The sequence below is a fragment of the Lycium ferocissimum genome, chromosome 10, assembly GCF_029784015.1.
Source record: "Lycium ferocissimum isolate CSIRO_LF1 chromosome 10, AGI_CSIRO_Lferr_CH_V1, whole genome shotgun sequence".
NCBI classification, from domain to species: Eukaryota; Viridiplantae; Streptophyta; class Magnoliopsida; order Solanales; family Solanaceae; genus Lycium; species Lycium ferocissimum.
Window position 1 is genome coordinate 55,088,566 of NC_081351.1, and position 23,933 is coordinate 55,112,498.

General features: G+C 34.9%; 2 protein-coding genes across 2 annotated transcripts; one reads left to right on the forward strand and one right to left on the reverse strand.

Annotated features, from left to right (window-relative positions):
• The first annotated feature begins 11,171 nt into the window (after positions 1-11,171).
• Positions 11,172-20,282, forward strand: LOC132034332 (zinc finger CCCH domain-containing protein 58). The gene is made up of 7 exons (XM_059424647.1): positions 11,172-11,823; positions 11,904-12,049; positions 12,855-12,920; positions 16,064-16,183; positions 16,339-16,665; positions 16,759-17,076; positions 19,183-20,282. Exons 1-7 carry the CDS (start codon positions 11,727-11,729, stop codon positions 19,591-19,593), a joined length of 1,485 nt encoding a protein of 494 aa, XP_059280630.1. The 5' UTR covers positions 11,172-11,726; the 3' UTR covers positions 19,594-20,282.
• A 1,159-nt stretch (positions 20,283-21,441) lies between these two features.
• Positions 21,442-23,072, reverse strand: LOC132032402 (ethylene-responsive transcription factor ERF086). Its single transcript, XM_059422022.1, has one exon. It carries the CDS (start codon positions 22,691-22,693, stop codon positions 21,671-21,673), a length of 1,023 nt encoding a protein of 340 aa, XP_059278005.1. The 5' UTR covers positions 22,694-23,072; the 3' UTR covers positions 21,442-21,670.
• Between the last annotated feature and the right edge of the window lie 861 nt (positions 23,073-23,933).

Here is a 23,933-nt window from a genome sequence, read left to right on the forward strand (position 1 = left end):
AATTACTTTTCTATGCTTTATTTGAAAATTTTAATATTATTTTATAAAATCATATAGTACGTGATTCGGCATTTACGTGCAATAGACGTGCCGAGAAACTAATATATTAGAAAAAAAAAATTAAAGACCTCCCCTCACATTTGGCTTCATCACGCTAATATCCCTTGTGATATTCATTAATTTTAAATTCTGAAATCATCTTTGTTAGGAATGTTGCATAGTTTAAAATTAAAAAAATTAAAAAAATTAACCAAGATATTAAGAACTCATTTGGATGGGCTTATGGCTTTTGACTTAAAAGTCAAAAGTTAGGAATTCTAACTTATGACTTTTTGCTTCTTTTTGTTGTTTTGGCTTAAAAGCACTTTGTTATTCTACCCAAACACTACAAAAATACTTACAAGCTATTTTACCTTAAAAACACCTAAAATAAATCAATACAAACAGGCTCTAAAAAAAACAATTTAGGGGAAATAAGCTATTTTAGACGTGTTAACTTTTCCCATAAAATCAATGAAATCAAAGAAATTAAGATTTTCAAATTTCAGTCTCTCATGGAAATGGTAGGTGGCATGACCGAGAAAGTTATTTATTAGTATATTGACACAATACTACATTAGTTTTATTTCATTTTATTTTACGACGTTAAATTGTCCTTTCGAGGTCGTTTGATAAAATAAAAAAAGTTACATGCAAAAAAAAAAAAATGATAATATAAATGACCAAAAAGACACTTGATAACCAAAAATTGTAACAGAATACATATATTCCTTATGGCAAAAAAGGACACGCATGAACAAAAGCAATAAGTTAGTGGATTTGAGAAACAAACAATATGAGTATATTGAGACTATCTACATGTAGTCTTTTCTACATTAAACAAAGAAACCTCGTTAAAGAAAAGACATATTCTCTCATCAATAATTTTATATTTTAATAACACTTATTAATTAATTTATATGTTAAAGGAGAAAAAATAACATTTTTTATCATGCAAAGGAAAGCGCATACATTAAAGCACATGGTACAATGCCTATATGAATGTCTAATGTATAGAATTGCTATGTTGGATATTACTTTACTACTATATATAAGAGGGAATACTCATTTTTTGTAGTCTTCACATGAACTTCCTTGTTTCTTTTTACCCCTAATTAAATCTTTAATAACTTTGTAACGACCCGTTTCGTCGTTACTTTGACTTCTGGGAAATTCGCGACCTTGACCCCCCCTTAAAAACACCTCCTAATCTTTACACTCTTAAAATCGCTAACTTGATCGGACCAGTTGTGCGAATCGCGTGTAAAATATTGAATTTGGGCCACTGGGCCCAGTTATGCCGTCATAGCGATAGGCAGCCGACCCGATGCTTGCGCTGTAGCGACTATGTGCTCCGCCGAAGCTGACTTGCAGATCATTTAAAGGGCCGCCCCAGTGGTTATTCAGTCGCTGAAGCGGTGACGCTGTAGCGATGGCTAGACTGCCATAGCAGTTGACGAGCAGATATATCACTATTTAAAGCCCATTTGTTGATTTGACCTAATATTCATTTTCCCAAATCTGCAGCCGCCACTAAGAGAGAATTCTAGCCCTAGAGACTTAAATGTTGGGAAGGTAACTCTCTAAAACCCCTTATTTCATCCTCTTTTAATTCCCTCTTTCTTCTTGCACCATTTATGATTATGGTAGAATACTAAATGAGGGTTCTTTCCCAAATCTTATAAGGCCCTTTGGGTAAATATGGTAATGATTGACCTAGAATAATTAGTAACTTCAAGATAATTCTTTTGTTGCAAACCTAGACTAAATAGCAAGTTCTAAGCCTAAACCATCATTGGTTAATTTGTTAGAGGCTAATAATGACTTATGTGAAGTAGTAAGGTAAGTTTGATTTAGGTAAAACCTTGTTTTCCATAAAAGAGGTGAATAGCAATCATCAAGAATCTAGAAGGATTATTTTAGAAATGATGATTTTACCCCTATGACCCGGATATTCCTCAATTGTTACTCACTCGAATGCACCCATCGTTCTTAGAACTTCCAGACCTACAAGTTCGCTACGAAGATGGAAGATGGAATCCAAATGGATGTTCGCGCACCTGTTCGACCCTGAGATAGGTTACGGCTTCCTATCTTTGGTAGACTCTGGTTAGACTTACATATACGTGTATCAGATGAAATAGAGAATGCATGTATAGGATTTTGGAGATTGGGATGGAAAACCTAGGTTGGTACTCTTATGTGATTTATGTGTTTGGGCTTGTGGCCTGTAGACTCTCTAGGTTCATGTGTTGGCGTTTCCTGCGTAATAGTGGAATCTATGTGACTTAGGAGGCTAGTTGTATGGCACTTGACTTATTACGTTCTGTTGATGAGGATTTCACATATGATATGCATAATCAAGTCATATGTTTATTGATATTGCATCATAATTTGGTATTGAAGATAATAAACGAGTTAATGAAACATGGAATAATTCTAGACTTGATTCTTAGTGTTTGACCTGATAAGTTAGAAAGCGTATTTATCATATGTTGATGTCGTAGGGAAGTAAAGGAATGATGTGGTGTCGTTGACTCATCTTGATCTATTTACTTGTTGGTTTGTTGACACATTGAGACATTGGTAATTGTGGCTAGTGATATATCATGGATTTGACATTGCGGTACATACTCGTTCGATACTGAGATGAGCATAGTGATTCATTGTGGCTTATTGTGTAGCCTTACCGTTGATGTTACTTGTATGCCATGTGTGGTACTCTTTATGATTACATTGGTTGTTGATATCACATTTCATCATATTCATACGCATTTTCGTGATACATTGACATATGCATGGTTCTGGTACTGATGATGATATGTGAGAGAGTGTAGCCTCCGAGGTTTTACGTCGGAGAGCGTAAAAGAGAGATGAGTGTTCGTTGCCCGAAGTTTCTTGCCGGAAACAATGGAGTGTCCGATGCCTGAGGTCTTTGCTGGATCGTGAGAGTGTGCTTGTGATCCGAGGTTATATTCTGGAGTGAGTGGTACATGGACTTCGCGGGTCCCCCATGGGTCATGATCGCCGAGACGTGGAATCAATCCGTCCGGGACATGTTGTATAAAGCTGCATATGCATTGCATACATTAGTGCATTGCATTGTATCTTGGTTTCTGTTGATCGTTGTGATACTACTACGATGTACTGATTCGGATTGCTGTATTGAGACTTGACACAGTTGGGTTTAGCTGCTATAACCATAGGCCATGATCTCGAATTACTTATATTTGATCTTTGGTTGCTCCTGTTGTATATGTTTGGCTTCCTAATTTCAGGCTAATAATGAATATCAGAATGACGAGATAACTTCCTGATTCTAAGAGTGAATAGTGCAAATGGTAACTGACTTGTGATACTTGAGCCGAAATGTCTATGGTATGTTGGATGTGTTAGAAGGGGGTATAATGTAAGTTAGGTAAATGAATCCCTAAGGATGAGCTTTTGTAGAATAAGAACTGTATATTTGTTGAGGCGAGTGGTAGGTGGTGTGTGTTGTTGATTTGGTTGTCTACTATGCCTATTTGTAGATTCTACTGCCGTTATGTTCTTCTAACCATTGTCGGCCTATGATGCTTACCAATACTAGTATTGTACTGATACTACTCTTGCTACACCCTTTTTGGGGTGTAGAGTTTTTCAGGATATTGATTGATTAAAGTTTTTCGGAAGATGCACGGTGCCTATCTTGAAGGCCTCCATCGCTCTCCTTCCGAGATGGAGGTTCAGTCTTTAGGTTTATTGTTGTACTAAGGGTTCAATCTTAGTCGCTCTTGTACTAGTCTAGACCAGGTCATGGGTAAATGAGTTATTGTATTTATTAAATTGTTGTAAATACTTCTGTTATTTTCTTTATATATATTGGTTTGACTTCCGCTTTTGATTATAATATACCTTGATGGTAATGAACCCCGTTTTTCACTTACAAATGATTTTGTTTTTGGGCTAAGGGTTTGCCTATCGAGATGGGAATGGTAGGTGCCCGCGCGGTCCTAAAATGGATCGTGACAAACTTCCAAAGTCCTCACACATTTTGGTAAATTTTATGAACTTTAAGGACTTTAACCATACTACTAAAAATGATGATGTCATAAAAAAGATGATTGTGGCACCCACAAAGCACACTAATCATACATATTAGAGTCTTTCTTTTATGTGGAAATATTATCAAACTTGTTTCAAATATTCTTAATTATTGAATTAAATATTTTTTCTTATAATATTATTTATTATTTGTTGATGTTATTTACCATTTATTATTTGCTATTTTAAATTTTTATTCGTCCGATTAAACGTGATACGTGCTTGCAAACATGCATAATTAACAAAGATTTCACTTAAGAATAAACACAAATAACTTGTATCATTGTTAAATATTTTTAAAATGTATATAAATGTAATTATAGTCCTTCCATCTCAATCGAAAAATGAATTTTGAAGTACGATAGTTAAGTACTCTAATTTTACGTGCACACACTTTTACCATAAAATTTATCTAGAAATACTATATTTAAAGAGGAACTATAAAACAATATTTTCATATATATTCTGAAAATCTTTGAAAAAGACTGTAGTTAAAAAAAAATACAATTTGATCTCCAAACAGTAATAATACTAAACAATTGCAAAAAAACATATTCTTCACTATTATAATATTTTGCAAAATATATGATAGTTATCTTAAATAATTTAGGATAAAATAGTTAAGTTTAACATGAAAAAGTTATTACAATGTAGATTTCATAAAAAAGTTTATTAAATTAAGGAAAAGGAAAAATATGCTATTTCTTAACATACATATTTTGGAAGAAAAAAGAAATCTTAAGATTAGAACAACTTAATCTCATTGTTCTTTCAGTATTTCTTCTATGGTTTAATTTGAAAAAACATCTACAAAAGTACTGTGACATCTCGAAAATTTTTGTGTCGTTCGCGTCGTAAGTAAACTAACGCAAGCTCAAAGAGGTCATGAAACGCTTATAAGGTTAAGAAATACTTTTAATAAGTGCTAAGCAAGTGTCTAAAGGTTTCGGGATCAAGTGAAATGAAGGAATTAAGTTTGTTGAAATTTTGGGAAAACTTGGTAGAATTTCGGACAGAAATTTTAGTCCAACTTTAGAAAGGCATATCTCCTAGAATATGAGGAGTTATGGAATGCATAACCTATGTAAATTAAAGTTCATTGAGTCTTCTTTCTAATGCAACAAACCGTTCATCGATATCACATCGGAGTAGAAAGTTCTGGACGTTTCAAAATTGACCGTCAGAGCTTCTTCACGAACGCGAGCCAAGGCCTCGCGAACGCGAATAGCAAAATCTGAGTCAGTGGAACCGACTTTCTAGGGGTATAAATACCCCATCAACCCAATTTTTTTCATCATTATATACTTCTATAAGCTCTAGAAACCTCCAAATTCATCCCCTAAACACTTATAGTCCATTAGATCAAGAATTCAACAAGATTACGCTAAACTAGTCCGTGGAAAGTGAATGTTCTTGCTTCTACTTGATGTTGTGGTGAGTTTGGCCTTGAAGAAAGTTTTGAGAATTGAAGTTCTTCAAGTAGAAGGTATGTTCTTCATCTTGAATTTGATATTGAGTTATTTTTGGAGGATTTTAATGGTTTAAAGTGAAGGAAAAACATAGTATAAAGGTTGTAGTTTGATATGTGGATGTTGTTGGCTTATGGATTGATTTTTGGAAGTTTTGGGCTCGATTTGTATATGCTTGTCATGTAGTATCTTGATTATGTTATTGTTGATATTGTTAGTAATGTTTGGGAGTTGTTTTGGAATTTGGAGGAAGTAGATGATATAGGGGAAATGCTACCCAAATTCTCGTAACCCGAATTATCCTTCGATATACAACTTATCTAAGTTGATGTATGAACATGATGGAAATATGATTAAGGATATATTTTTCAATATAGGTTCGGGTGAAGGGCAAGCATCGGAATAAAGGATTATTTTGAGTGGCGGCTTGGCGAATAAGGTATGTAAGGTTTTCGCTATCGCTTTCCTTGGCACGAATCAATAGAACCCCTAGCGTGCATTATCAGTCCATTCGAGTCTATTCCGGATTTCCAACATTTTACGAAATATATCAATTTTACGAAAAATACGTATTTTATGAGAAGTACATATATTTTATGAAAGATACATATTTTTCCGAAAATTTCAATTTTTACGGAATTTTTGATATTTTTTGAAATTAAGTAAACGTCCCTAGCTAAGTCGTTCATTGACTCCTATTGAACCCGTCCGTATACTTTATGAAAGATCCTTATGATGTTAATGTGAGTATTATCATTGAGTCATTCCTTGGCCTCGATATGTGTCCCATAATATGTTCAGAGGTATAACGACCTTACGTCACTCCGAAAGACCCAATGTCACTTCTTTGACTCCTCATGCAATATATACATATATATATGTGTATGTATGCACTATTTTACTCACACCGAGCCGGGTTATAGTTGGCCGGGTACGACACTTAGATGTGCAACCACTGGTCAGTTGGGTATTCACACCGAGTGCCATTAGGGCCGGGTACTTTATGATATGATGATGTTTTTTGGGACGTGGGAAATCATGGACGCGGGGAGGATGATGATATACACACCGAGTCCTGAAAAGGCAGGGTGCGCTTCACATCGAGTTCCAAAAGAGCCGAGTACGCTTCACACAGAGTCCCACTAGGGTCGAGTACGTTATATATATACATATTTATATATATTATGTATATTTACTTGCATATGAAAAATGATTTTCTTATGCATGGCATATTGTATGGTTTTAGATGTCACAGGTTACCAGTTATCACTATTCTCCCATGTTTACATTTATATTTCTTCGATGTCATTACTTTCCGCCTTACATACTCAAGACTTTGATTCGCACCGACGTCCCATCGCACGGACGCCGCATTTCGTCCCGCAGTCCCGACGCATGCATGCGCAGACCTCTTCGCAGTAGATTGACAACTCAAATACATCGGCAAGTGCCATACCTCCGACTTGCTTATTTTGGTATACGTTTATGTTCACATGTCATGCATATGTTACTTTTGGATATGACGGGTCCATGTCCCGTCCAAGATGTCAAGTATATGTGTTTCAGAGGCTCATAGACACAAAAGGTATAAAGATGTTATGTATGGCCTTGTCCGCCTTGTTTTGGGTTTTGATATTCTTTTGATAGCCTTGCCGGCTTTATGACATTCATGATGATGTAGCGGCCTTATCGGCTCGCTTATGTATATGTATATGCTGGATTATTGCATATTTCTGTAGTTGGGCTTTTTCTGCGTGCGGGTGTCCTTCGAGTTATATTATATGATACCCCTCAGTGGGATGTGACAAGTACTTTGCAATACCCACACTTGTAATTATTTAGAATGATTTATAAGTTAACTTTATTGATTTCATCATACTATAACAATATTGTAGCATTAATATTGTTGACATTTAATATCTTTTTACAAAAAATAAATTAGCTAATATGAGTTCAATTCAAAGAAATAAATTAAATTAATTTAACATATAAAAAGCTCAATTTGGATCATTAGAGACTATAATATAAAAAAAAATCAATAAAGTAGAAATTAAAAAATCTTTCATTTGTTTTAATTTTTTTTAAATGTCTATATATAAAATAAGAAAATAAGTTTCTTTTTAACTTTCAGATGTCTTTTTGTAATTTAATATTTTAGAATTCTTTAGAAAGTGTCAAACTAAATTTACAAAAATAAAAAAGCAAGAACAGAAAAAATTAAAACAATATCCACAAATTCAATTTTAATGTCGGTTAGCACGGGCCAAATTACACTAGTAAGTATATAACTACTTGAAGTAAAAATTCAAGTAATTTGAAATGCTTTTATATTGACTTTTATTTTTACATAGTTAATAAGGAATAAATCGAATAATCTATTAGATTTCAATTTAAAAATACTTTTAACAATCAAGTTGCTCTTGCAAGGCGGTTTTGTTTTGTTGATTTAGAATTTTTAAAACTTATCAATGAACATTAACTGGAAGCAACAATGAAAGATGACATCAACAAAAAGTTATAATGGGAAAGAAATTTAAGCTAAAAAACAAAAGAAGGAATGGCATTATCTCCCTCAAGTCCAGAATATCTTTTGTATACATGAAGTATAAAAGTGACAAAGTACAAAATTGTAGTTTGGTATAAAGACAAACTTTTGGAGGGAAAAAGTTTATTCTTTCCAAAGTAGCAATTTATTTTTTAAAAAGTTCATTCAAATGTATTTTTGAAGAATACTTTACAACTACTGAAATGTTAAAATAAAAAAATAAATAAATTGACTTGATTTAGTTGAAGGCTTTTTAGATCACATCTCTTATAATACTAGATACATTAGCCCGTGCTCTGCACGGACCCAACAACTTAGATGTCGAAGTTCATTTAGCTTCTACTTTTTAGTCTCATTTCATTTTCGACAAACTTCTTGTGTTGCTTACACTCATTAGGAACTTAAACTTCATCCTTTTATAATGTATCCTTTTGTACTATAGCAATACAAAGTGAACTAGGGAAATATCAATTGATATTCTAGTCTTTCACAAATCTGAAAAAGGTCATTTTTTTTTCTATTCAAAATTGTAAGTGGTGATAGCAGATCATTGTCGCATAGATATAATATATTTTAATATTATTCACTTGTTAGAATAATACGATAATATTAGAAAAATTCGGATAAACAAAAGTGAGGAATTAATTTTCCAGAAAATGAAAAATCCAAAATAATGAGTGTTGTTAAGTTATTAAATGGAAGAGGTTACAAATAAGGAAATGGCGAATACACAATAATTGATGTTCTGAATGCTGCTGTCCATACTTAACAAAATCACCACTTTCATTATTATACTGTACTATTCCTATCTTTTAAGCAATTGAAATGCTCATAGAAGTAGCTCTGCATTTTTGGATTTCTTTATTGTTCCATTGTTAAAATATCAATATTAGATTAGGAAACAATTGAATAAGTAGAAGTGAGAAAGTAGAAACAAATTTCTTTAGAGGAGATGAAATTCCAAACTGAAAACTTTTACAAAATCAGTAATATGTAACCATCACAAGACATCATCACATTCAATACCTTTTCCAGGCATTAAAAATGACTCAAACTTTGAAAGATTTACAAAAATGCACGGGTGAGCTTGAGGTAATAAGATGCACAAGGAGGGGCCACACTCAGAAAAGTTAATACTACACCTCTTTAGAGATACGAAAGAGGATAAACAAAAGTCTGGCAAGCTTTTCTGTCAACCAAGGGAAAAGTATCTATATAACAGCACCAAGTACGATAACCTTAAAGCACAAAAATTGTGGAATACCAATAAAGTCCCTGGTCGGCAACCTGGCACGACGACCTCCCGCTGCAATTTAGGGCTCTTATATATATAGGAATATATCGTTTTAAAATGTAAATTAAAATAATATATGATAGAAAAATGTGTATAAATCATTCCAATTGAAACCTTAAAATCATAGAAGCTCATCAATTACAATTCATGATACAAGAAAAATAAAACTAACAATCAAATGTAATTTTTTGAACAAATTATTGTTAGAGAAAAGTAGGAGGGAGGAAAAAAGACAAAAGAAAGAAAGAAAAAAGACGTCATGATTTTATCCTGTGATAGGATTTGACATGTTTTGTTGTATCCTCACACGTCTGGAGATGAAAGGCAAATTCGTCATTTAACCTGAACTGTTAATTAACCGTGAAACAACCATATTTGAGGTGAGCAATTTACATGTTAGATGTATATTTGACTCGTACTTAAACAAACAAATAACCACCGAGAAAAACAAAACATAAAACAAACATTACCAGTAATCTCAAAAATTGAAAAAACACATCAAATAGAATAAATAAAAATTATTACAGTTCATAATTCAACTACTCAACCATGCTCTAAAGATTGAATCTAAGATTTTATTTAGTAAATATGACTACAATGTACTATTGTATTCCTACACTTACAATTAATTTTCTTGATAATAAGTTCGATATAAATATAAACATGTAAGCTGAAGAATTTTTTAGACGTGTATGCACACGAATAGCACGTGATAAATATATGTTCAAAAAATTATTATACATGTACTAGAATCATGAAAGTACGCTGAGTAACCGTTCAATGGTGAAGAGACGACAATTTAATTTTCACTTTATTTGGAATTTTTGAAGTTGGAATTGTATTTGGTTATAGTTTTTACAAAGAATATCTGGTTGTTTGAATCAGACTGAAAGTGAAAATAACGTGACAACTGAGTTTTAGGTGTTTTCTAAATTCCAAATATATCTTCAAGTTATATATGAAGTTTTCACGGCCAAACGCGAATTTTAAATAAATTTTAAAAAAACTCAGAAAAAAGTGAATACTTCTCATGGCCAAATGGGTATTAATGATGTCATGGTGTCATGTAGTGTTACAGTTTGTTAGATTTTTCTCTCTTTTTATAAAGGCTTAATGCATATGCTGCCCCTTAAATTTGCCCCTTTTTTTCATTTTGACACCTTAACTGAGTGTTGTTCCTATTGAATCCCTGAATTCATCCTCAAGTATGTCTATTAAACACAATCCGACTTGCATAGTATTCCATCTTCAATGTAGCAACATGCTAATATATATTCTAATTTAATTATGTCATCTTTTAGCTAAGATTAGTAGCAATTGAGAGGAGAAAAAAGAATAGCTCTTAATTAAGCTAGCAGTGGAAGAGCAGAACAAGTAGAAACAGACACATTCATGACCTAAAGAATAGCTTACCGTTGTCTAAAATATTACTCGACTTTCATTTCCCGAATTTAATTACTGCTTCTAATAAAAATTAGATTTAGGGGGTTTGATAGGCACACTTAAAGACGAGTTTAGGAGTTCAATAGAAACAACACCTAATTAAAATACCAAAAATAAAAAAAATAGTCAAAATTTAGAAGGCCGCACATGCATTAAACCTTTTATAAACTATGTTCCTTTCTTTTCTCTGCCATTGATTCCAACTTCCAACTCCTCGACCCCCCACTAACAGAGAGAAAGATCGCCAAAGACTTTTAACAGCCCCTTTCACATATCCCCACCACGACGCTTACCCTACTACCCCTAACCCTACCCCTCTGAAGCGTAAGAAAAATCACACAGAAAATAGAATACATACACAAAAAGACTATTTGGTAAGAGAAATCCAAAAAACCAGAAACTGAAATCACACAGAGTGAAGAATGTGAGATATAGAGAGAGAAAGAAAGAAAGGGCTTTAAGCACTAAAAAGAACGCTTAAAAGAAACAAACTCCTTAACTTTCTCTCTCACTAAAAACCACCAAACCCCCACGCCCCACTCCCCCAGACCCCCTGACCCCCACACACAACTCCTACCAACCCACCCCACGCTACCTTACAGTTTGATCAAAACAACCTTCAAACCTTCTTTTCACACATACACTCACTCACTCACTTTCACATACAGACACTCTTCTTCTTCACTCTGTTTATAGATATTTACATATAAATACAAAACAAACCTCATATATCTATCTCTCTACACGTAGAGTCCCTTGTACATATATATACACATCTTGTTTATCGGTGGTAATTACAACAACAACAACAACAACAACAACAGAGAGAAAAAGAGAAAGAAAGAAGGCAAAAATGGAGAAGCGGTACAGTGGGACAAACACCACCGAAGGTGAACCGGTGGATCCGGTTTCTGAATGGTCTGTTCCCGTTCGGCAAACCGGACTTGAAGGTACATTTCAATTTCATTTCAATTTCACTGAATTTGTGTAATGTGGGTTTTTTAACAACTGTTTTTTGTGTTTAATGCAGAGCCTATGTGGCAATTATCAGTTGGTACGGGCCAAGAACCTTACCCTGAACGGGCTAACGAGCCCGATTGTATTTATTACTTGCGTACGGGTTTCTGTGGTTATGGTGCTAGGTGTCGGTTTAATCATCCACGGGACCGGACTTCGGTAAAATTTTTGTTAATTTTAATTTGGGGGTAAAAAAAAGATTGAATTTTTAGGGGTCTTTTTGTGGTAATTTTGCTTGATCACTGGTTATTGTGTGTTCAATTGGGGTTTGATCGTATGATTTGTTGGGTTTTTCTCCAGATTGTTGATTTTAGGTGTGTAAAGTTTTAGTTTGATCTTTAATATTTGTGTTGGACATTTTTGAATTCTGTTGTGAAAATCTTGATAAGCATTGGCCCGAGTTAAATTTTCTTAGAAAGTATATATTTACACTAAGTAGTTGGGGTAGTTAAAATCCTGGATCCGCCTCTGGTGATTGGAGTTTATGATTGGAGTTTAAAAGATCATTTTTTTGGTTCAGCTTTCGGTGGTGTTGTTTTTTAGTTTAATCTGTGGGCAAGACTGGGGTTTAACTTGCATCGAATGTATCGGACTTAATAAAAAAAATAAAATAACGTGCATTGATTGTAATGGCCTTAACAAAAAAAAAAAAAAAAAAATAGAATTAACATGCATTGAATTTTAGGGCTCATTTTATGGTAATTTTGATTGATCACTGATTTTTATGTGTTCAATTGGGATTGATCTTTATGATTTGTTGGGTTTTCTCTAGTGGGTATCCCAGATTGTTGATTCTTGGTGGGTAAAGTTTTGATCTTTTTTATTTGTGTTGGACATTTTGAATTCTGTTGTAAAAAAAATTAACGTGCACTGATTGTATCGGCCTTAACCAAAAAAAAAAAAGAAAAAAAAAGAAAGAATTAACATGCATTGATTGTATCGGATTTTATGAACTGACCGACAGGTTTTGGGAGCGATGAGAGCTACTAGCGGAGAATACCCTGAAAGAGTGGGTCAACCTGTTTGTCAGGTAGGTTTTCGTTACATACAATGCTATCAGTTTTAGAATGTTGGGTGTTTTATTGAATGATCAAATTTAGGAGAAAATGTGGTTTCTGGATTTGGCTCTCATTTGTTAATCAATTCGTCTGCTTGCTGTTGATTCTGTGCTATATAAGCTCCCATCTTTTTAGTACAATCAATTCGTCTGCTTGCTGTTGATTATGTACTAGATTAGCTCCCATCTTGTTAGTGCAATCAATTCGTCTGCTTGCTGTTGATTATGTACTAGATAAGCTCCCGTCTTGTTAGTACAATCAATTCGTCTGCTTGCTGTTGATTCTGTATAGTTTGAGCTCCCATTTTGTTGATCAAGATTCGTCCTTTTCCTTTTTTTGGATCTCTGATGTGCTAAATGGCAGCTTATGTTTCTCTTAAATCTGGTGTAGTATTTATAAAATGCATACTAGAAAGATTCAACTTGCTAGATCTGTCTGTGATAATATTCATCATTTTGCTCTCTGATAAGTGCATTAACTTCTTCTCCTGTTAGACATGATTCGTCCTTTTCCTTTTTTTGGATCTCTGCTGTGCTAAATGGCAGCTTATGTTGCTCTTCAATCTGGTGTAGTATTTATAATCCTCCTAGACTTGCCATGTTATCTTTCATTCAATTTGCTAGATTTGTCTGTGATAATATTCGTCATTTTGCTGTCTAATAAGTGATAAGTGCATGAACTTCTTTTCCTCTTAGACATGAATTCGTCCTTTTGTTCCTTGATCTGGAAATTTTCCATTACCATGTGTATGAGCTCCCATCTGGTTAGTACAATCACTTCGTCTGCTTGCTGTACAATTTGAGCTCCCATTTTGTTGATCATGATTCGTCCTTTTCCTTCTTTTGGATCTCTGATGTGCTAAATGGCAGCTTATGTTGCTCTTCAATCTGGTGTAGCATTTATAATCCTCCTAGACTTTCCATGTTATCTTTCAGATGCATTCTTGAAAGATTCAATTTGCTAAATTTACCTGTGATGATATTCGTCATTTTGCTGTCTGATAAGTGATAAGTGCATGAACTTCTTTTCCTGTTAGACATGATTCGTCCTTTTGTTCCTTGATCTGGAAATTTTCCATTACCATGTTTTTGAGCTCCCATCTGGTTAGTACAATCACTTCGTCTGCTTGCTGTTGATTCTGTACAATTTTAGCTCCCATTTTGTTGATCATTATTCGTCCTTTTCCTTCTTTTGGATCTCTGATGTGCTCATGGCAACTTATGTTGCTCTTCAATCTGGTGTGGCATTTATAATCCTCCTAGACTTTCCATGTTATCTTTCAGATGCATACTGGAAAGATTCAATTTGATAAATTTATCTGTGATAATATTCGTCATTTTGCTGTCTGATAAGTGATAAGTGCATGAACTTCTTTTCCTATTAGACATGATTCGTCCTTTTGTTCCTTGATCCGGAAATTTTCCATTACTATGTTTATGAGCTCCCATCTGGTTAGTACAATCACTTCGTCTGCTTGCTGTTGATTCTGTGCAAGTTGAGCTCCCATTTTGTTGGTCATGATTCATCCTTTTCCTCCTTTTGGATTTCTGATGTGCTAAATGGCACCTTATGTTGCTCTTCAATCTGGTGTAGTATTTATTATCCTCCTAGACTTTCCATGTTATCTTCAGATGCATACTGGAAATATTCAATTTGCTAAATTTATCTGTGATAATATTCGTCATTTTGCTGTCTGATAAGTGATAAGTGCATGAACTTCTTTTCCTGTTAGACATGAATTCGTCCTTTTGTTCCCTGATCTGGAAATTTTCCATTACCATGTTTATGAATTCACCTCTGAAATTAAAAAAAAAAAAATTCCATATCTGATTTAAAAAAAAAAATAAAAAATCATGCAAGGGCCGGCAATTGTGTACTATCCTCAATTGTCCATGTAAATTTCAATTTTAGCCCACTGTTTCATCCCTTCTGTTATCATTTTATTGATAATGTCTTTTGTCCATGATGTGTTTTATTGTTCATGATAATAGTATATTTTAAATAAACATTTCCTGATATTGGAAAAGCATGCGTGGTTGAATTATCTGTATTACGAACTGCTTTGTTGTCTCTGTAGCAGGAGCCTGTTTTCTTGCTGACCTTTTTTTTTTTTTTTTTTTTTTTTCTACTTCTGCTAATGTTATAAGCTTTAATTTTAAGAATTGCATTCTGGATTGCTTATTTGTGTTAGTAAATCATGCTTCTATTTTTTTTGTCTATTTTGTATTTTGGAATTCAATTTTTGATTCAGTGGCTTAGTTTGAGTTACTGGGTTTAGTTCAATTCTCATCATTGTAATGTTAATAATTCTTCTGTTGGAAAATGTGCTTCCCCTATATACCAGCTCCCCATGATTCATATGTTGGTTTAGTCTGAGGAGTGATGATTTTCTACCCTTGTCATGAAAATCCTCTTTATTTGAAACTTTTGTTAGGTAATCCTCCTTTGATTCTATCATTCTATGTCATATACATTTTCCGTCTGTGTTTCCTATTTTCATCTCTTGATTATGTATAAAGTTCTGCCTTTGTCTGTTGTTTGGTTTATTAGTACATAAAGAAGCTCATTTGTTTGCCGTCCACTTTGGAGCTCTTGTGTGGTATATCATGAATTTGTTGTCTCCTTTATGTACTAAATATTATTACCACTTCAGTGTCATGCTGAAGATGTTTTTTTTTTAATCTGCTAATTTGTTAAATATATCTTGGAAAAGGCTCCTAAGTGTATGTTGATTAGATAGCTTTGCAATTGAACACCAAACATGCAGTATTTTCTCCCAATTTTGCTTAGTCAACTCCATTTTGATGGAATTAGCTTCCTATGATTTTTGTCCAATGTTAAAGTAGCTCATCTTCCTACTTTTTAGTAAATTATCAAAAGAAAAAAATCGAATGTTATCTCTGCTTGCCTTTATCCTTATGATATTTCTTTTGTACTTATATGTTGTCAAATGACAAACCACTGATTACTTAAAAATATGATATACCTATTTGCTCAGCCAAAAGTGACTGGTTATGTGTCCTGTTTCTCTGGCGACTTCTTTTTTTATATGCTTATATATTAAACTGCAGTTTTCACTGCAATAATACTAGTTGTTTCTGATTCTGGCTTGCAGTACTATATGAGGACAGGGATGTGTAAATTTGGTGCCTCATGCAAATACCATCATCCAAGGCAGGGAGGTGGATCTCCAGCACCGGTGACAGTTAACATCCATGGATACCCGCTGCGTCCGGTCTGCCTTCTTTTTATTTTTCAATCAGTCATCATCTGCTTATTTTGTTTGGTCCCATTCCTTGTGTTTTCTTTTTTTCTTTTTTGTTTTACTCCTTAAAAAAGTTTCAGTATTATTGAATCCTTCTGAGTTGGCTCATAGAGTTCCTGTCACAGGGTGAAAAGGATTGTTCGTATTATGTCAAAACTGGGGAGTGTAAATTTGGCGTCACTTGTAAATTTAATCATCCACACCCTGCTGGAGCACAGGTGCCAGCAGCTGGACCTGGACCTCTGACTGCACCAGCAGCTGTTCCTGCACCGCACTTTTATCCAACGGTGCAGTCTCCTTCTGTTCAATCAGCACAACAATACGGGGTAGTTTCTGGCAACTGGCCAGGTGCAAGGCCAACTCTACTTCCTGGTTCATATATCCCCGGGGCTTATGGTTCTATGCTTCTTCCCCAGGGGATGGTTCCTCTACCAGGTTGGACTCCTTATCCGGTAGGTACACCATAGATGCTTCTTTCACCCTTTGATGTATACAATTTTTCTGGATGCACTGATGATCTGCTGAGTTTAAATTATGCGGTATAGGCACCTGTTAGTCCGGTTCCGTCCCCAAGTACTCAGCCTGCTGCTGCAGCAGGCCCAATGTATGGGCTTTCTCAACTATCTCCTTCGGCACCTGCCTACACAGGACCATATGGATCTGTTCCTTCTTCTGCTGGTCCTTCAAGCAGCAGCCAAAAGGAGCAAGCATTTCCAGAAAGGCCTGGACAACCGGAATGTCAGTATTACATGAAGTATGGGGACTGTAAATATGGATCGTCTTGTAGATACCATCATCCACCTGAGTGGAGTGGACGTAAATCAAGTTTTATCCTCAGTGCTATGGGCCTCCCTATTCGTCCGGTGAGAATCTTTAGATTGAAATTCTACATATGATGGTCAGCACATCAATGTCTAAATTTGTTGGTAAAGCATTCTCCATGTTAAATCTGACCTTTTCTTTCTCTAATCTTCAATCCAAAATTACATTACTATTTGAGAGACAGACTCCTACAAATGCATGTAATTGAAAAGAAGACATTATGTTGCCTAGGATATTTAGGATGAAGCGGTGCACTGATTGTGGTGATAAATTGCATGAAGTGAAGTATCACGGAGATCCGCTTTTTGAATTATTGCGTCAGACAAGTTTCACAAGGAGGTTATCTGCATTTGTTGACATTATTGCTCTAAGAGTGGGCAGGGCTGCTTTTTGGAAGGACAAATACTAAATTTGGGAAATAGCTATATGACTCTGTGATGGAATAAGTTGAATTTGCCTTTTGTTTCAAAAGAGACGATTGTCATGATTGAATATGGTATCATTAGTTTGTCATCTGTGGTGCAGTAATAATTGATATAATGATTACTTCTCTTCTTCTCATACTTGAGGAAAATACTTTTCAAGCAAAAAGGTAAGTGCTTTTGAGATTCTTGGGTTTCTACCTCGTAAAAGAATTAGGTAGAACGTTTGCTTTCTTTAAAAAATGGACAAATCTTTTGGATATCAGATTCATTGAATTATTCTCTTAGGACAAATAGTAAATTGAAGAGTGTTGAAGGATACATGGGCTGAAGACACTAGATACTTGTTGAAAATACAGATTAATTCTGATGATGAAATGCTGGTCTTAGTAGCTCATGCTCACTTCCTTAGCAAAAAATAGCTCATGCTCATATCCCTAGCAAAAAATAGCTCATGCTCACATTTCTTTCTGGACAGCTTTTGGGTCTATTGACAAATAATTGATGTTTAAAGAAAACCATCATACTGATTTCAAACTTATGACACCTTAATGAATCAGCAGTTAGGCATACTATCTTGCTGTGCCTGTTTTACCCAGATCTATGTGGTTGTTGCAGCAGTAGTACCTCTCTTAGTGCTCGCTCCTATGTCACATAGAATTTGGCGTACATCCTTTCTGACAAGTTTGCCCATGTCTCTTATGTTTCAATTAAGGTGTGCCGCAACTGCTGCTGATCATATCTGAAATTGAGTTAGAATGTCCAAGCAGAAATTGTTGATTTACAATGTGAACGATCTGTTAGATACTGTACATGCTCCCTAAGCATTTTTCTGCTGTTCTTTCCATACCAACTTGGGGTATGTAAATGGGTGACATCATATGAAGTTTCAGTGGCTCGGTAAACACTATGAAATTTCAAATTGTTCGAGGTACAAATATTATAAAAGTTCAGGCTTTTACGCCTGATGCTTGCAGATGGTGAAATCTTACCCACTCTTCGGGTATTGCCGAACTTAACTTGTCTAAAACAAAAACAAAAAGGAACAATTACTGAACTTTAGTGCATGTTATTTAAGAGTCAAATAGCTTATCCAAGTGGCAAGTTTACTTGGATTTAAACTACCTTCAGATTGGTGCTTATCATTGAAAAAAACATATATTCTTGTATGACCGCAACATGTGGTGTGTGGGCTAGGCGCACATCACGAATTCAAGCCTTCTGGCAAACCAAGTAAACCTGTTATTTAAGTGGAAAAGGGTAGTGGGCGGGCCGTACAATCAATTGCTCAAAAAAAGACTAATGCCTTTCCTTCCATTATTTTTGCTACTTATGTTTCCATTAGATCTGTATGATAAGTTGATATAACAGTCTGGTTTTAGTTGTAGGAAGCAATTCTATTGGCCTTTTGGCAAGATTCTTGGTGCTCAACAAGTGATACCATAAATATGTGTATTCTTGAACTGAGATGCATCGCAGCCTTCATATACAAAGCCATCAGCTATTAGTCGCCCCTTCCATGAAGTACTAGTGGCATATTGTTGTAATTTAAGTTTTGGTGCTGTTATATATACAAACTGTTACTCTTCCTTAAACACCGTTATTTCTTGCTGAACTCTGTTAGTATTTGAAATAAGTGAAGTCTGTAGTTTGAGTTTATTCACTGCTTCGAGGATTTGGAAGATTCATTTTGTTTTTTTTTTTTCATCTGAATGATTTTTTCAGGGTGCACCAATTTGCTCTCACTATGCACAAAATGGAGTCTGCAAGTTTGGGCCTTCTTGCAAGTTTGACCATCCAATGGGAATGAGTTATACTGCATCTGCTTCTGTTCTTGCTGATTTGGCTGTTGCTCCTTACCCTGTGGGATCTTCTATGGGTATGTTGGCTCCGTTGCCCTCATCCTCAGACTTGCAGCCTGAACTCATTTCTGGATCTGGCAGGGATGCCTTCTTAACTCAAACATCTTCCATGAACACTTCAAGCGCTTCAGTTGGTTCAATGTTTTCAATGGGTGCACCTGCTTCTCATTCCGGTGTTCAGCAATCTGTTGTACAGGGTTCTAATCCTTCTTCCAGTGGTGGCAGCAGTAGCAGCAGCGCAGGCCATGGAAGTGAGGCTCGCACGTCAAGTTGAGATAAAAGATTGAGTGATCACATTTTTTATGTTGCTCAATGATCGCATAACGAGCAGTCTATTTTTTTGGTGCTAGTCCCTTTTAGGAGGATTTTATCTTATTAGCCATCTTGGTTCTTTCAATTCAGATCTAGTACACACTCTGGTTCTGGTCCATCTATTGTTCATAAAGTCACTATAAGGCCACCTTTTTTCATTTTGAATAAGTGATATCCATCTATCCTTGAAAGGTCCAATTACCCTCAGTAGAGGTTTGTAGCTAGTTTCTGAATAACGAGAAAGAGACACCACCTTCCATTTTAGATCAATCTGCAACCATACCCCAATTTTTGGACCTTGTTGTGGCTATTTATGTAGTAGTCTTTTAGCAAACAAAAACATCCCTCCTACACCATTGCCCTTCGAAATTTGGCTGTCTTCACCTATCCTTTTAGTCCTTAAATCTCCAAACTTGGACTTCGGAATGAATACCAAGGTCTTCTTTTCCCCTGCTTTCTCAAGGCTTTATTGTGAAGAAACAGTTGATGAACTTACAGATTCTGAGCAAGACAATGTTTCATTGTCTTTTATGGTATTTGTTCGATACTTATGTTGTAATATGGGGGAATTGCTCGAATTTATCAAGTACAGTTTAAAATACCAAGTGGACAACTTTGACTGTGTAAGAATTGCTACTTTTTTCTTTTTCATTCTCTCTCTCCAATCTAGTCTCATCAGTGAGTCTTTATTGCTATTATAGGTTATGGTTTCCCCTCTTAGCTGCTGTTATTTACTCCCCCTTCTTAGTAAGTGGTCTTACTATATCTAGAGCAAATTAAAGGAGGAAGCATAATAAGTCATTAGTTCATCAAAATGACTCATGGTCAAAATTTTATCTGTTTCTTGAATTTATCTCCTAAATCCACTAAGTCTCGTAACTCAGGTCATCATTGATGAGTTTAGAGTTTGGTGGGTGGTGTGCGTACATTATCCAAAGTGGCAATTACTCCTAATTTAGCACGTTTACTTTGGAAGAAACTAGTAAAAATATTTAAAAGTATCTTGCTTTTCTATTTGAGTTTTTTTGTCATTTCAAGTATCTTATTCTGGCAATCTAATTTCTTTTTTTTACTTAAAAGTGTCTTATTTTGGTAACCTGGATTTGAGGAAGAGAAACTTACAACTACCTAAAACAAAAATCAGATACTAAACTTATGAAACCATGAAATGTGATGTTATTAATCCTTTCAGAGCACTGTGCTTTTAGGTTGCCACCCTAGCTGCAAGTACGGACCATATGTACGACGCCATTCTCCCTAGTGTCTTACAAGGTGTTGTAAGGTACTAAGGTCTATTTTTCTGCTCTCTTTCTTCCTTTTAATTTCGCTCTCTTTCTTCCTTTTAATTTCACTTTCCCTGTTATACTGAAGAAGTCGCTGTTTCCTAGACAAGACTAGTAAACTACTGTACGTATCTAAGTGGAGATTGCATGTAAGTCTAGAACTTACGTCGTACTGATGTCATTATGCTTAGTACGACTTACTTGTCACTATGATCTTAATTTACCAGTGTCCTGATTAATTTTTCCTTCAATTAATTTTCAGTATGATATATTACGCATACATACATACATACATAGTTTTACAATATGATCAACTGTAACAATAAGCTTGTTAATGAGCATGATGTTTGTTTCTGGAAGCACTGGTGTTTCAAGACCTACCGGAATAATGCATGGATTTGAAATAATCTCTTGAGCTTCCAATCCCGTTCCAGTAATTGGAAGGTTGACTAACGCGTAAAATAATGTCGGAATATATACTTGACAAAATCCATATATAGAACGTACACTAAAATATTACACTCCTTGTTACATTATAACTTAATTATCCGTTGCTTCGATATGCTGAGAACAAGTCTTGTACAGCAAAAAGAAAAGAACTTGAGAAACCCTATTAATTAAGATGACACTGAAAAACTCGTAGCAACACGAAAAAAAAAAAGAAGAGGAGGAATTAATTAGGGTGGCAAAGGAGAATTAATTAGGGAGGCAAAAAAGTACATAGATGGTATTACATTGAATGAAGCTGCAAATATATCAAAAGAGAGTAGTGTATCCAAACTCAACATCACCAAAAGGTTGAAAAACAGTAGAGGAAGTAGTAGGAGTTTCAGTAGGCATCATCATCAACTGATCATTATTATTGTTATCAGAGCCTGCATTCTCCATGCTTGGATAATAGCAATTTCCCACATCCAGCATTTGATTGTTGTTCATCATGGCTGACAACTCATCACATGAATTCTCCCATGACGATGACATGTACTTCTCTTCATCCAAAAATCCACTGTCGAATGAAAATTTCTCAGATACCATACCATCAATGGAATTGAAACTAGTCATCATGTTTTCATGATCTTTGTTTTCCTGGCAAGTTTTAGTAGTAGAAGAAGGTGGTGGTTTCAAGCAGCTATCAGGAACTATGCAATCTAACAAGTAACCTGAATTAGTGTTATTATTATTATTAAAATCACTAGAAAAGAAGCTATTGTTCTCATTTGGTGATGAACCATATGAAGATGACTCATTACTATCAGAAGTAGTGGTAGTAGTGGTAGTCACAATATTCTTGTTCTTGATGATATTGTTGTTACTTTGAGTAGTAGTATTGAAGTTGAAGTGTGATGAATTAGGATGCAACAAGTTTTGGACATCAAAAGGAGTAGAAATAAGTGAAGGGAAATTAGTATTAGCAGTATCAGTTGTGTAAATAAAATTAGTTCTTGCTTGAGTGCCTTTCATAGAAAGTGCAGCTCTATCATAAGCCAGAGCAGCTTCTTGAGCAGTGTCAAATGTGCCAAGCCAATGCCTTTCTTTAGTTGTGGGGTCACGTATTTCCGCTGCGTAACGACCCCATGGCCTCCGTCTAACCCCGAGGAACCGCCCCGGCTCAGCCTGCTTACGGCGGCCCCGCTTCTCACTAGGCTGACATATGGCTGTGTTACGTTGTAACCAAGAATAGCCTGTTGGTGTGCGGATTGGTTCGAACATACCAAATGGTAATTGGTGGTTGTTATTATGATTATCTGATGATAATGGTGTGGAAGAAGAAGAAGACATTTTTGATTTTTTTTTTATTTTTTTTATGATGAGACAAGTAGTGAAGTTTGGAATGAATATGGGAAGAGGAGGTAGCTCTTTTTAAAGAGTGTTGGGATGATTATGGGGAGAGGGAAAAGGACAGTATGCACGTAATTTACTGTTTAAAGATTTTGATTTTGTTTTCCTTTCTAACAACTTTTAGATTTCTTTCTTGTAACTAGTATCTGTTGCACTGTATTTGGTACAGTACCTTTTAGTTTATGAACCCCTGTATCCCAGCCTACACATATCCTTCACCCGGTAAAAATGTATTCATATTTATACTAATTTTATGAATACACGAGACATATCTTTACATACACTTTTATTCTTAAAAATTAAATCAACTTATACACGTTCTCATTCTAAATTATGAATCTAAAAATAAACATCGAATGTTGAGTAATTTTTTACCTCCTTGACCCCCCTCATACATGAAAGCAGAGTAGTACGTGTACATGCTTTTCCTTTAGGTCTCTACTTAATTGTTTTAATAATGACGGTGTTCACGCTAGCTTGAGCAAATTTTGATAATTATATTAGATATTTGCTGATTTTTATCTCTATTACTCTCAAATAATTTTATTTATTAGGATCACCAAAGCTATAAGGTAAGACTGCGTATAATAGAACCTTGTGGTCCGGCCCTTCCCTAAACCCTGTGCATAGCGAGAGCTTGGTGTACCGGGCTGCCCTACGATCACCAAAGCTAGCTTAGACCGATGAAAAAAAATTACATAACACTTTTTTAGTTCTAATATGTAATAAATGTATGGGGGAAAACGAAAATGAAAAGCAAAGGGTTGTTTGAAGTTTTCATGCACTTGCTTAGAAATATGCTTTCAATTTATCTCGATTATATACCTTTGATAATTGCAGTATAGACTATAGAAGCCACGGAAGAATGTTGGAACCTATTACTAGCATATAGTGCACTTCTTTTTTTATCCAAAAAAGAAAAAGTGTTTGACCTCATCTGAAAATATTTACCTAAACATTGTTTAATCTTTCTGTGGTTAAACGGGATTCTGGACTCGTCTAGTTCAAATTCTTCCAAAGATATAATTTCCTTGAACATACATTTGTAAATGAAGTGCCACAGCTTTTACTGCTAAAAAGAATCTGAAAAACAATAGATTTTTTAAAATACAGATGTGTACGTGTTCATATCACACTAAAGAATATTAAATTGAAAATCAGATTGTTAAGTGTCTTTTAA

Bases quoted from the DNA above. Each gene is read 5' to 3' on its own strand.
- LOC132034332 (XM_059424647.1), top strand. From the start codon at position 11,727: ATGGAGAAGCGGTACAGTGGGACAAACACCACCGAAGGTGAACCGGTG. The intron at 11,824-11,903 runs GTACATTTCAAT...TGTTTAATGCAG, and splicing joins TCGGCAAACCGGACTTGAAG to AGCCTATGTGGCAATTATCA. The intron at 17,077-19,182 runs GTGAGAATCTTT...TGATTTTTTCAG, and splicing joins TGGGCCTCCCTATTCGTCCG to GGTGCACCAATTTGCTCTCA.
- LOC132032402 (XM_059422022.1), bottom strand. From the start codon at position 22,693: ATGTCTTCTTCTTCTTCCACACCATTATCATCAGATAATCATAATAAC.